Below are 15,636 nucleotides of genomic sequence, written 5' to 3'. Positions count from 1 at the left end.
ATGTCTTTAATACCTAGTGTCAAAAATTTTGCAATTTGCCATGTTGGTTCATTTGACAGTGGTTTTAATTTCACACAAAATTGTTTTTCCATTATACATTTTTAATTTATCATGATTTTATGAATAATATCTCTTATGAATTTTGAAAAATTACATGTATCATTTCCAAGCTTCATTTATTACACAAGTCAATATAACAAAGTTTATTACTAGAAAAGTAAAGTTAATGCCCTAACCCCTTTTAATTGATACAATAGAGATAACATCTATAATTGTTATTTATGCACAATATTCATGGTAGCTAAATGTTTGGGGAAAATTTCTCAAACATATTAAAATTTAAAACACTGGAGAAATGTATTGTGCATGTACTTTTTGAAGTGTAGAAAATCACATGAATGACATTTTGGTTGTTAATCTATATTCCCATGAATAAATGTACATGTAAAACGTTCATTTCAATTGCAGCATTTAAAATGTAACAAATTAAAAGTGTAAATGCTTTTTCCTCATAATAGAATGGAGAGTAAATGATTTAGAAGCAAATCAGAATACCTTCTTGAACTTAAATTTGCAAAAAACAAAAATTTTATTGTCCACCATATCTATAATTAGTTTACCTTTTGAAAATCATAGGATACCTTCCTTTTAATAATTCCTAAGCTTTATTTAATTAAAACTAAGGGACCTAATTCAATGAGAGTTCAACAAAATAAGTCATTACATTACTATCCAGAGTTGTCTTTCTTTTATCAGGCAAAAAGACCAGCTGATAAAACCTGCGGTCGAGCTGTTGAATAATAATGTAGCAGACTTTGACACTGTGAAGGTAGGGCTAATTACCGTAAACAGCTCTCTAAAGCTGTGTCTAGAATTTATGTAAATCAGCAGCGAAGTCCTGTAGCTTCCTAGAGGGATTGACTTGAACTAATCAGTCATTTCATTGCACTGTTTTTAATGCAACATGCTGAATATCCAAAATGCACATCATTACATAAGGGAAATGTCCACTTATGTTTTTAAAGTTGCAATTGTAGTGTATGCTTTAAGGCATTGTAGTAAAATAATCAAGGAAGGTGATGATTGAAGGGGAGGGGGTTAAGGGTGAAGGGGGATAAAAACCTGATAAATATACACATGTATTTAAGAAACCACTTGCTCCTTCTAACTTGATATATATGATTTGCAGGTCCTTCAATCCTTGCCTGACAGTTGGTCAGTACACATCATTTCCCAGTTCCTTTCTCGTGCAGTCCGCAAGAGCATGAACTTAAGTCGGAACACCAGAATCGAGAGAATGATGTCGCGAGGGGAGAATTTACGAGTGAAACAGACAAGCATAGAACTACAGCGGGAGTTTGTGACAATGAATGATGACAGGTAGGGAAAACTCATCTTCCCCTTTCTCTCAACTTTTGATTTCTCCAGTCTGTTGGCTTTAGTCCTATTTCTTTGAATAAAAGTATTGTATATCATGATAAGATTTGCATATTTCAACCTATGTTTAGAGTAAAAAGTTCAAGGGTATTTGTTAATGTACATTTTTTTTTCTTGATAATCTTGCCAAGAGCTGGAAGTAAAAGGTTCCCGGTATATGTATGATTATACCATATCGTTCAGGTAGAGCTTGTTGCTTGTTAGCCGTGAATTTTTATGATATTTGCTGGAGGTAGGGCTTACCTGGAGTACATTCAGTAGATAACACTCACAGTTGCTAAGCCTTTGAATTGATTTTTACTTATTTTCATTTGAGTGAAATGATAATTTGAATGATTCCCCCCCCCCCCAAACAACTGAGATAAGTGTAATGGAGAAATGTTTTAACAGTGATGTGCTCATAATCAGTGTTAACTGTGGTAGGTATTTCAAGTTTTGTTGGTTTCTACTCAATCAAAGAACGAGGGAATCTCTGCCTGTATCAAATTCCATGCACTTCCAGTCTATATAAATGAGGGCATGACAGTAGTATGTCATATGTCGATCCATCTATTTCCCATCCACCAGAGCAGGTACATAAGAGGACCAGGTTTTGGAGACTGAGACAACCAATTATATCTAGTGTTTGTCTAATTATTGACATTTCTGTTTGGTTGGACTGCATACTGATGTATGAGATGGCCACATTCAATCAATACTTTTGTGTTTGTTTTACTTTTGTGCATATTTGTTCTTTTTTTTTTATCTCTGGTTTTGAATTGTTGGAATATCATTAAATAAAGGAATGTGTGTTTGTTGTCCATTCATTATTTTTTACATTTGCATGACTGAGAAATGTGCAGGCTGTTATGTCACAATGAAAACAAAAATGAAAGGAAAATGATATAAATTATGCAAGAAAGGTTGTCATTATACCCGCACTTTCTAAAGAAAGTTCGGGTATATTGTTGTTACCCTGTTCCGTCCGTCCGTCCGTCCGTCCGTCCGTCCGTCCGTCCGTCCGTCCGTCCGTCCGTCCGTCCGTCCGTCCGTCTGTTACGTTTTACTTTCTCAAACTGCTCTTACATCTTATAAACCAGCAAACTGAACTCTTGGAGTTTGATTTGGGGTATCATGTTGTTTTGTAAAAAAGTTTCAAAAATTCTCTGTTAGTCCTGGGGGTCAAATAATTGGTAAAAAATGACGTTTTTTCACAAAAAACCTTCTTCCTCGAACTCCTCCTACATTTTCAAAAGAAGACAAATCATCTTTTGGAATATGTTTTAGGGTATCCTATAGATGCGCAATAAGGTTTCGGAATTTTCAATTTTGTCCTGGGGGTCATTTAATGGCTAAAAAATGACGTTTTTTTTACAAAAAAACTGGTTTAAAAAACGTCATTTTTTTTAAGCAGTACCCAAATGATCTTCTAGCATATGATTGGGGGTGTCATATTGAGGCATGATCAGGTTCCAGAATTTTTTTTTTAATTAAGGGGATCAGTGGGCAACAAAAAATGACGTTTTTTGGCAAAAAAAATATGGTTCCCAGAACTCCTCTTACAACTTTTGGAGTAGCTACGTCATCTCTTGGGATATAATTGGGGCTGTCCTATAGATGTGCAATAAGGTTTTTAAAATTTAAATTTCATCCTGGGAGTCAAATAGTAGCAGAAAATTGACGTTTATCACTAAAAAAACAAACATTGATCCAATAGCTCCTCTTATGATTTAATGGATAGACAATCATATCTTGGGATATGATAGGGACTGTTCTATAGATGTGCAGTAAGGTTTTCAAAATTTAAATTTCATCCAGGGAGTCAAAAATGTAGCAGAAAATTGACGTTTATCACTTTAAAAAAAACATAGATCCTAGAACTCCTTTTACAATTTAATGGATAGACACATCATATCTTGGGATATGAAAGGAACTGTTCCATAGATGTGCATTACGGTTTTGAAAAATTAAATTTAACCCTGAGGCCCATTACCTACCGGTACATACCTTTTGATGCCCTTTAAGGATCAAAAATATATATGGTTAAGGGGTGGGGATCTCAACCGTTTTCGAGATATTCGTGCACTTTCTGTTCAAAGGGGATCATGACCACCCCCGGGGCCCATGACCTACATACCGTTTGATGCCCCTTGACACAAGGAACAAGAATATAAATGGTTTAAGGGTGGGGATCTCAACTGTTTTGAAGATATTAAGGGACTTGCTGTTTGAGGGCGTCAGGACCACCCACAGGGCCCATGATCTACATAACATTTGATGCCCCTTGACATCAGAAACATGAATATATATGGTTTAGGGGTCATGATTATAACAGTTTCTGAGATATATGGTAATTTCAAATTCCTTGGGGGTGGGGATGACCCCAGGGGTCAGATCTAATAAACCCTATATATTGCCAGTAACAGCCAATATATGATTATGAAAACCCTATATTATTATCTTTGTCCGTTTTCAAGTTACCATTTACAATAGAGTCTATGATTCTTCCTACAAGGTTAAATGTTATACCCCCCCCCCCCCCGAAAAGTGGTTGTCTAACCCAAAATGAGAAAAATCAAACCAGGTTGCACAACTAGATTTGCAGGCCTATCATATCCTAGAGTTTTGTACAATTATGTTCAGCCATCTCTGAGAAACAAGTTCAGAGCGGGAAAGAAGAAAAAGAAGATGAAGAATATATACATGTATTAAGAACCGTACAAAAACAATAAGTCTCCAAACTTCATTCAGGAGACTTAATAATTAATAAAGATTAAATAGAGATAGGATCATCAAACATCAATAATTTAAAGATAATTGACAATTTCTGATTCTAAGGGGGTCAGGATGACCCCTTAGGGTCATGACTTACATGACTTACATGCCATAATGATCTGATGCGCCTGCATGACCTAAGGAGGAATAATATCTTTGGATTAAGGTGGGGATCTCAATGGTTTTTATGATATTTGATAATTTCAGGAAGAGCACTTGGGATCATGACCTACATACCATCTTAAATGCCTTGAACAAAGAAAAAATAATACAATATGTACATGATATATGATTCAATTTAAGAACCCAGATATAGATCAATCATCTGTTTTGTAATACTTCCTATGTATATATACATGTACATGTATTAGTTTGTGTTTTGTTCTATACTATTCATGTTCATCACTGTAGTATGGCTTAGTCTTATTTTAAATTACATTAAAAAATTGTCAAATATATGACTTGGAACCCCCACTCCCAAACAAACTCAAATATAAACTGTTCTCTCCCTCCTCACATTAACATTTTGGAAATTGCATAATTCAATTTTTAAGATTTATAAACAAAATGTTATATGCATCACTGCCATGTGTATTCACCTATTTGGGGCAATTGTAAAGTCTCCTAAACAAAGCAGTGACATCATTAGGCTAGGAATTACCCACATGGATCAAACACTACTGTATAACATATGAATAAGATAAAATACATTATTATTTCTAGTTCTAAAATGTCAGGTTGTCTCCAAGGGGGCATTATCTTACAATACAATTTTACGCGCAATGACACAAAGAGCAAAAATAAATTAAACGGATTAGGGATGAGGATCTCAGATCTCAGAAGTTAACAAAATATACAGTGTATCATATCATTTCCTATTTCATAAAGGCGGGGGGGGGGGGGGGGGGGGGGGGGGGGGGGGGGGGGGGGTTTAAAGACAACACCTTGGGGTCATTAATGTACTTTACACCAGTTGATGCATCATAATGACTTTAGAAGATATTTTGTATTTTCCTGTTTCGTGGGGTCAGAACAGTCCCATAAGGTCATGACCTACATTGTATTTGATGCATTATAATACATTAAGAAAGAAATACTCCTTCCTTCCTATTATTACTCATATAAAAAATATAAGTGTCTACACTTACTTACATATGAAATACACAAATTTGATAAGAAATTGTTTATACAGGGTCAATATGGGGTCAACTCAACAGTGCATGCAGTCTGACAAATGAAAAAAATAACTTTTGCAACTAAAAGACAGAAACTTTACAAATGCGATAGGATAGGTAACGATGATAAGCTTATTTAAATATTAAAAGATGATGATACAGTATGCTGTCAAAGGGAGATTACATTTAGAAAGTGAAAGTAGAACTTATATACATGTGTATGTATGCTGGCAGGAATCCCATGCTGGCATCTTATTATATTGTGCTACTGCTGCTACAGGTATTATGCTTACCTAAATTGGTCAACATCATAATGATAATCCAATTAAAACACAATAATGAATTCCTTTAGCTGATCTTAACTACCGTAATCCTTTTCTGCATACGGAAAACACAGACATGTATGTATGGGTGTTGCTAAAACGCGGAACGGAAAACGGAACGGAATGGAAAATATCATCACGTTTATCGCTTAAAAGGGGTATAGACTGGCCAGAAACGATTTACTTTGTATCTTTTATTTATATCTAATGAATGATTATCAACATGTTGCTATCTTATTAATATTCATATGAATGTCTATCAATTATAGCATTGTATTCATTCGGCTTTAGTTGAGTACGAAACGAAAAAATCAAATGTATTCGAATTGTGAAACATTAACATGATTAAACGAGCAAATTAGCTATAACTTTTTACTTATTTCTCTCATATGGTATTGCTGGCATATAAGCGTAACGTACGCAGTTAGTGAAAGCGTTTTATGCGTGTTTTGAGTATTTTTATATTATTTTCAAATATGATGTGCATGTATATACTTACATCAAAATTGAATTTTCGGTGTTCTAGACGATCTTTTATCATACAGACGATACAGTATCATTGAGATGGAAGAAAAAAACTGTAGGACTGACGACATTAAAAAATTAAAATACAGTAAACATTAAAATACCCGGTAATTTGTGAAACTAGTAATTTGTGAAACTAGTATTTTTAGCAATGCAATTTTGTTTACGTTTGCATTACAAAGCATGCAGTTGTTTATTCCAGCAGCTATATACATATGATCCGAATAGAGAGCTCTAGACGTTGCCTGGTTTGATTTTCCGATTATATATTGGGACTATAGTCTGTCGATCCCAAATATTCATGCAGCACATTTGGACGATTTATAATGGAAAATGTTGACATCTTTTCTCCATTTGGAAGTCACTCAGAAGACCTTGCACAATTTTTCAACACTATCATCCGGGTCTGTTAAAATGCAAAACCCCGTAGACTTCTTTATTTTTAGCCGTGTATTTATACCAGCTGATAAGCTAGAGAGGACGTTTTAAAGAAAGAATAATGAGAATGTTTAATGCTTCTAAAAGAGAATCGCTTGAACCCTGAGGTATATATAAATATACAGCAAAAAGTGAATCGAGGATATTTTGGGACAGAATATAGTGGTCAATGCATGTACTGTTAATTTTGAGGAAATAAATATTCTTGAATAAATAATCTAATATTGCTAATCTTTAAAAAAAAATTAAAAAGGTACATAAAGTATATCGTTTTAGCATACTTAACAAATCTATGAGGTAAATAACATTAGATAAGATTTTCCGTTTTCCTTCCGTTCCGTTTTCCGTTCCGCGTTTTAGCAACACCCATGTATGTATACACGTGAACCCATTTAATCGAAGAGCTGGGTAAAACTAGTACCCGCTAATGAGACATGCAAACCTGTGTTGTGTACGTAACTTCAGACAAAGATCAGTCATTTGTAACATGCATGTATTTTTATGACCTATTCTTCAAATCCACTTGCACTATTTTATTAGGTAAATAACAGCTTTAAGGTGGTGCAGGACACCTGCATATTGTGATGTACATGTATACTTCCTATTGAGATAAACAATAAAGTATGTTGAATATTGATTAAATATTTACCCCCCAAATAATGTTACCTAACATTGAAGCGCAATGGGTTAGAGCATTTACATGTCTGTAAGAGCATTGGGGTCCAAGGTGTATTTTTGGTAATTTACGAATTTTCATGGGGGGGGGGGGGGGGTCTGGACCCCTCACTCCCACCCCTTCTCTAAATCTGTGCACACGATGATGTTCATGTAGGCACACAGAAGCAAATCTAAAACCGGCAACCGCCACGGGGAGGGGGCATAATTTAATTTTTAATTTTGTTTGTAATAATTATATAGACCATTATACTTCCTATGACATAAAATGTTAAGATTATTGATTAACTGAAAATTCACTGCAAACAGTTCTACCCCAAATTACACATAAAGTGCTGCTCATGTCACGATGTGTATTATCATATGGGCAGGGATCTCATCCTTCAGTTATGAAAATTATAATTTTTAAATGTATTACCGGAGTTTGCATGTATAGCCTTCATTTTTAATTAAACTGGTACAAAACAGTGTTATTTAGGGGCAAACACATGGTGCGGGTATTACTGTCTAATGACAGCATCTAGTTAGAATTGAACCCTCTGTCTTGTCTCCATGTAAAAATTGCAGTTTGCATTCCTTGCACATGATTTGTACATTTTCTGTTGCCATCAAATTGCATAATGAAGAATTCCTTTGAACTATTAGACATTTTTCTCTCTAATTTATGATGAATGTGTCGTTTTTTGAAAATACTGTCATAATTTGTGTTAGTAGGTAATTTGTGCAGGATTTCCTTTATTGATGTTTGGTAATGACTGTATTGCAGTGTTTCCCTGTATTAATTGACATTCAGTGTGTTTGTGCAATTAGGGCTTTTCGTTAACATGGTCATATATCAGTGTCAGTACTCAATACAACTTGCCTGTCATTGAAGTCAATAGGACACTGATACATTTACTATAATAATGCACCCAAAGGGAAGGGCCAGTAGTGCCAGAACTGAGAACATTTCTACTGAGGAGTATCTTCTTTCTATCCTATAATTGCGCAAAAGTTTTAGTTATTTTTCTCTTTAAATCTTGATTTTCATTATTGTGAGTCATGTTTAGACACCAAGCATGAGCAATGCATTTTGTTGTTGTGTGTGAGTAATAGCTAGACCATTTGAGAGTGGTATGTTATTGGACACATCTATTTCATTGATGTTTTTATTTGTGGCCCAGCCATTGATAGACGAGTGTAAAGGTGGCTGGTATTGGACCCACAGGGCATTGTAGATGCTGCAGATAAAGCCTGACCAGAATGTGAATTGACATCAATCCAATTTAGGTTGCTTCATTAAGTGATTAGAAAGGAGGGGTCCAATGGAAATAATCCACCAGCCCCATTCGTTGTATGTTTTTATCGTCAGATCTGTGTCGTTTTTAGTGGAGAGGGCTTGGTATACAGGACAGGTGAATTACCTGCTAAAGTAGCGGATATGTGAACACATGCTAATGAATTTTTAGATCTGCTCAGGCGCATTTTATTACAGCCACATTTTGTGGATGGAGGAAAATTTGCTATTTGTTACACTTCAATTCATTGACTCATTGAGGCTGGTTTGAATAAAAATTCAGTAATTTTTATATTTTTTGAGTGACAGATTACCTGATTTAAAAAAAACAAAACCTGATTGCAGGACTTTGTCAGGGCTAAGGAGTCACCGTAAAATATTTCATTTCTTATCTTGACTTATTGGTAGATCAGGCCTTTTTTTGACAAGCCAGCACTATAAATGTCTTTAAATTAACTGAACAGAGGTGGGAATGATTGAAGGGAACGGCTTCACAAAATCCTTTTTAGGTTGACAAGGACTTGGTGTTTCACTCATGATAACTTCTTGGATTCCATCATCACTTCATCACACTTACATGAAAACTTTGACATATCAGAATCAACAAACATCAACACTATTTTATACAAGAAGAAATAGGGAGTTCCCCTGGATCGTTCCATTTTTCTGAAATCACTCATTTCACCTAATAAGGATGCTAATGATAAATTATCTTCCTCTCTGTGTCCCTTACATTCAATCGCACTTGATTCAAATTGAGTTTCTTCATCCCCGTTCTCAAATTACCTTTAATATAGATATAGGTAGACATCTTAAGAGACTTGTTTACTTAAAATCGACTTACATGTCACAATAGGGGCAGGCCACCAAGACATTTAGGAAGTTTAAAAGCCTGAGAAAAGTGGTTTTATGTAGAATTTTATGTTCCAACTGCAGGGACTTCTCTCAACCAAAGCTAAAGTGAAGTCGTTTGGTCAGGGTTGGATAATTTTAGAGGTACGGGGTGAAATCGTAAGGCGGGGAGGTGACAAACTGTCATGTCGGCCCGCAATGATTCACAGGCCAGTGACGATTTGTTGTGGGAAAATGTTTTTTGTATAGGTACCAGGAAGAAAAGATATTGGTCATTGATCAAATGTTCCTTGGTTTGTCTTGTACCTCATCCATAATGTTGATATGCAGTTGATGCTCCAATGGGGATTGAGGACATTTTTTTTTTCAGTTGAATATTTTGTGTTCTGACTAACTGTAGATAAGGTTTAAAATAAAATGCATTCACTAACCAGTGCCATGTGTATAATTAATGGAGATTCAAACGCTTGTTATGGAAAGAGGGACTGAGAACAGTCGATTTTACCTGTACCAGTAAAGAGTATCAGTGCTTACATTGAAAATATTTGGTCCCATTTAAACTGCCAAATAGACTATTTAAAACCAGTCTCCCAATAGGGGAATATATAAATAACATTTAGATTTCCCTTTTATATGTAGAAGTTCAGTCAACAGAAAAGAAATTCTTAAAGGTATTGAGCAGGATATTTTATCATAATATGAGGAGGAATTTTTACCAGTTTTGAGGTTAAAGTAAATAGGAAAAATAAAGAGACCTTGTAATGTTTAAAAGTGTAACAACTTCATAATCTAGAGAGATAGCTGCAAAGAAAGTTTTAACAACTATATAAAACTGGAGCATTTGAGCTTTTTGCCCTCAGTTTATTCCACCCCTTGGTATGCAAGGGTTGGATGGGGTGGGGTGGGTTGGGGTTGGAGTTGGGGTGGGAGTTGGCAATAGATGACATGTCTTGCACCCTGTCTGTCCTTCCTCGTCCTGGTTGGGCCATAAGATTACTATGTTTCCACACAACAAGTGTGGGAAATGACTTTTAATGCTTTGAAGAGTGGGCAGTTGTAGTATCCTTAAACTGAGATTTTCCCTTGATTGTTTTTTCTTGAGAAAATAACGTTATCAATAGGTCCCATCTTCATACAGTTCAGTACGTACTATTGATGAAATGTTTTATCCACGGAGTTAAAAGGCAAACACTGGAGTGTTTTTGACTGATAAGCTAGGACACAGGTATGATCAGGTCCTGTGTGAAGTTGATCGACGGACAGCTGCTGTCATCACCCTACAGAGGAAGAGCCAACAAAACGTGGAGATGACTCTGATTGTTATCTGTATGTCAATACCAAAGATCCGCCAATCACTCAGTGTTTACTATTCACAAAATCTTATCAGCATCTACGCAGGCAAAATAAAAAAAAAAGAAGAAAAGAGTACCGTAGCAATAAATAGGTTGCTTTTTAGCTGCATTATGTGGATATCAGTTATCGCATGTTTTTTTTTCTTTTCAGCAGGATATTATTATTTATTGGAAGTTCTATCCTTCAAACTTTAATTGCAGATAGAAGGGATAATTTTTATTCATTATTTGTCTTGTTTAATAGTTTGTTTTTGTCCTTTGTTTGAAGAACATCAATATAACATTCAAAACAGATGACATACATTAAGGAAATTTGATCTGCATACATTGGTGAGCTATTTACACAGTAATTTTAAGGTTTTTTTGTAATCACAGTTTTTTTCCATCTTTCTTCTCTAAATCTCTCTAGATATGAATCTCTGTATGTTTTTCACAAGTACTGAAAATATTACTCAGTAGGCTTTAATCAACCAATTTTGATATATTTTCTCTTAAAATGCAACATCTATTGTTGACGTTAGGCAAATCTTATTTCAAAATGTACATGCATTTATATGTAAGATCTTGCAGAAGATTTCTGTGGCATTTCCTACAGTGCATTTGTCAAACATCTGCGCTCTAATGCATTAGAGTGTTTTGCCATCTCATTAATGCAAGACATCATTTAAGTTCAAAGATGAATAGGGAGGGGTCGTAATACATGAATAGCGAGGGGTCGTAATACATTTTAATGCACTGTCTCTCTGTCGAGGCAGCCTGATCCTGCTGTCTCTTAGCTTACCTAGACCTAGATAAGAGGAGACAGGGCACTCGGCGCACAATGTACACAAAGTCTCACTAATGTTTGTCCTCCTTTGCTCAGGTAATCAAGAGAGAGGATTGTGTAATGTTAGGTATATCAGGGCAAAGTTATTACCGGTAGATGTAGATGGTGGATTTTAAAAGTACATGTTGCCAGATTTATCATATTACATGTACCTGGACTTATTAAATTAAAAACATGTTTTCTTGGTTTCTAATAATCTGATTTGTACACATGAAAAGGAAATCCAGTGTGTGTAAAAAATCCAAATTTGGTACCAGTAACCAAATCGGCCAAGTATATATTTAATCTGTGAATAATTTATCAATAGCTCTTTATTGCCTACACACATACACTCAACAGTGAACTAGTTGTTAATGTAGTATTATAGCCTCTCTTGTAAGGTAATAAAACAACCCACATTCTATGGAATGCAGATTAATCTTATCCTTGATATAATTAAGATGTGAGAATCTGTAGGTAGATTAATTTTATATGCAAAAGAATGTGTAAAAGTGGAGGTGTTGGCATGAGCTGGTCCCATAAGTCTGCATTGTTTAGTTTACAGAAGGTGTTGCCTAAATTCAAAATAACTTCATTTTTTATAACAAAGAACTGTTTGATCTGGGCTGTATTTATGTTTATAAAAATACCTTTTGATTAAACATACAGTGTGGGTGTTTTGAAGACAGGTGAAAAATTGAGCCTTTAAACTAAAAACCACACCCATGTATAAGAGAAATTTCTTCAGCTCTTAATCAGTCATCAAGTTGCTCATCTGTAGAATTAAGCCATTAACTAGGTATACTTTAGATTTACCCAGACACACTCGCTCAGCTGGTTGATAGGAAGATCTCTTCAGTTTTTGGTGGGTACTAAGGATCAAATCGTGATTAATTCGGCCACTCCTTGTAAAGGGTGCGGCCCCATTATTGCCAAATCAAGGCTTCCGTCACAAGTGGGCCAATTTTGATAACAAGAGGTTGCTATCATTTCTAAAGAGTGCAAATTCCAAGGAGAGCCAGATATTCAATAGAATATTGAATTCGAACAATTATTTAATATTTGTACAAACTCAGACATATTGCCTTTTGAAACAATTGCCTGGTAACCTTTCACAAATGTTATTTTTCATTAAGGGGAAGGAGATGGGGGGTATGATTTAATTGTGTAAAGAACATGTACAGGGGAAGGAGATGGGGGGGTATGATTTAAATGTGTAAAGTACTTGTACACTGAAAAAAAAGGTCGATTGGGGGGGGGGGGTATGGTCAAGTAAGGTATCATGCTGTACCTGTCCTGTCCATATAAATGCAATTCAATCCTTGATTTCTTAGGTGATATACCTAGACAGCACTTTATATTTTCTTCATAATATTCTCAGGTTGCAAGTAATACATTGATGAACTTGTGTGCATTGCTTTCTTTGATACAGTATTTGCTCTGGCCCACAGCCAGGTGTTGTAATGTCACTCACCCACTGGATGGGGGTCTGTATAGAAATGTTAACTCTGCATGCTGGTGTCATTTAGCTTTGTTATAATGCTTCTGGGATCGCTTATGTATAGTTACATGCCAGTAAACATATATCAGTGGTACTTTAACATACATTGAGAGAGACCGAGAAAAAATTTATACAGTATAAATGAAGATCATAACAGTTTACAGCTAAAGTAAAGTGAAACTTAGTTTTGAATTAGAAAACAAAACACATAAAGGTATATTTCAGATGTTTAATTCCCTGTTTTAACTTCTTCATATCTGTGTCTAAAACTTAGATTAAAGGTATGCGCTAGTGTTATACATGGGACATACTTTCACAATTTATTGAAGCTCCATGTCTTCACACAGCAGCTATAATATTTCATTACAAGTTGATAACCTTTGATCTTTGTATCAATTCTTGACTGCAGTGTAAGACAGACGCAGTATGAGAGTTTGTTTAGGGGTGAGTGTGTTACTGCCTCAGATATCTAAAATAGTTCTATTGTAAAGAATGTGAATGAAAAATCAATGCATCGGTTAAATTCCTTGAGAAATTGTGTCGAAAATCAATACAGGTAAAGGCATCAATATTGGCGGGCATTTCATACATGGAAGATTCTCTTTTTGGAACAACAGCAAGGGATCCGCTGTATGCTAGGCAACAGCAAATCTTTGAAGATCAGAAAAAAGTTTTCCATAATCTCTTGAGGCACAGCTAGACAGAGCTAGATTTCATTGAAATGTTTCAAGGCTATAAATATAGATAAGGGGAAAAATGACAGGCCAAACTTATGTTGCTTGGATATATAAAAATATATGAATCCATCACTTTTCTTTTTGATTATAAATGGCTTATGATTGTGAACTGGTTAAGTATTGTTCAGGGTTTTTTTTGTGCTAGTCGTGTTTTGCAATAAATTCCCAGAGGCTGAATGGTTACCTGTGAAATAGATTGCATCAGGTCTTCTGCACAGGTAGATCGAGGGCCAGGTGGGAAATTATTGGCCTAATTTATCAACTGTACTGTTCATATTGGCAGCCCTCGCTCTCCAAACCTTACCCAAATGTTGACATTTTTACCTAATATTGTTGAACCAAGTGTGACAATTTGAATGTACAATTCCAGTTGAGCGGTGTATTTCTTCAATAAGGCACAAAGCAAACAGGGTACTTATCTCAGTGTAATGCTACGTAGACTCACGCCCAAATATTTATAACAAACATTTTTTCTCCCTCTTTCTTGAATATGTCAAAGATTTATGTGGTATTCTTGAGTAGATCCAAGATACAGATCTTCTGAATACAGTCTGCTTGGTACAGTGTATAGATGAACTCAGTTCATGTATTACAATATTTAAATGTAGGAATTGAATAAAACTGCTTTGTATGTCATAATATGAAGTTTGGTAAGTCAGCAGGAAATGAACCTAGTTGCATATAATGAACATCTTTCCTGTTGATGCCCATTTTGTGCACATTTACCAAACCTTTGAAAACAATATAATAAATCAGTCACTTGTAGTTATACCTGTCCACAAGCTGACATTGCGAACCATTTGTATTTTAAACAACCTGTACGTGTACATTTATAAGAGTATCTAAAACCAATACCATGCAGGTACATGTTACTATTTCATTATGTTGTATAGCATTAAAATGATAGACGGTGGTCCACACAAGGTGCTACGCAGCTAGATAGCTGTTCATCATGTTTATGTTTCTTAATGTTTTTTGTGTCCAGCGAGGATTTCGATTTGAATATTTATAATAGAGCACCCCTGTTCCTGGATCAAACATTATACATGTGTATTACCTAATGAAATTTGATCATTTGTTGCCTTTGCAAAGTTGGCTTTTTGGGCAGAACTGAAGCAACTTAGTTACCCTGCTAATATTATAAAGCACCGCCATATTATTTATCCTTATTAGAATGAAAGTTGCTAAAATTTTAGAAGACGAGGCAATTGCCTTATTCTGTAGAGGCTAATCCGTCAAATGAGGTCACATTCCATTCTCACTGTTATACCCCAGACAGGGGGAGGAATGACAATGGTAGTGTCAGCCTACTGGACAAAAACATCTCTCTCCAAACTCTCGGGTGTGGGAGGAACATTATGTTTACTCTTGCTGTTTCTCAAGTCCAGTGTTTGAACCAAATCATCAGGCAGTAATCAGGTGTCTGTTGTTGGGACGACCTTATTTCACCATTTAAACTCCATCGGTCCCAACATCCTCATTATTTCAGAATGGCCAACATTTAGCAGAGTTTGCTTTAGGTAAACGGTTTGGAGCAAAACAGGATTGACATAGAGAGAGTTTGTTAGATTTTACTCCAAGTTATTTTTTTTCCAGTTTGAATTGATATAAATCTACCAATTGTGATAAATTTTGTGCACTAAATCCTGGTTAACTTAGTACATGTACTATGATATTCAAGTCCAAACTGCATGGCATTAATTTTACTTCCTTGTGTGTTGTTACCTGAAACAATGATAATCCAGACAGGTACTAAGGACTCGAAAAGGTCACTCAGTGTTGACAG

The 15,636-nt window shown here is 35.3% G+C and overlaps 1 protein-coding gene across 1 annotated transcript in view; it reads left to right on the top strand.

Annotated features, from left to right (window-relative positions):
* LOC128173739 (transforming growth factor-beta receptor-associated protein 1-like) overlaps positions 1–15,636 on the top strand; it is a 39,784-nt gene that overhangs the window by 21,499 nt on the left and 2,649 nt on the right. Inside the window, exons 30-31 of the mRNA XM_052839400.1 lie at positions 757–829; positions 1,190–1,380. Coding sequence (XP_052695360.1) covers positions 757–829; positions 1,190–1,380 — 264 coding nt within the window. The remainder of the gene's footprint in view (positions 1–756; positions 830–1,189; positions 1,381–15,636) is intronic.

Source organism: Crassostrea angulata, chromosome 1 (assembly GCF_025612915.1).
Source record: "Crassostrea angulata isolate pt1a10 chromosome 1, ASM2561291v2, whole genome shotgun sequence".
Classification (NCBI taxonomy): domain Eukaryota; kingdom Metazoa; phylum Mollusca; class Bivalvia; order Ostreida; family Ostreidae; genus Magallana; species Magallana angulata.
This window is presented reverse-complemented; position numbering and strand designations above follow the sequence as displayed.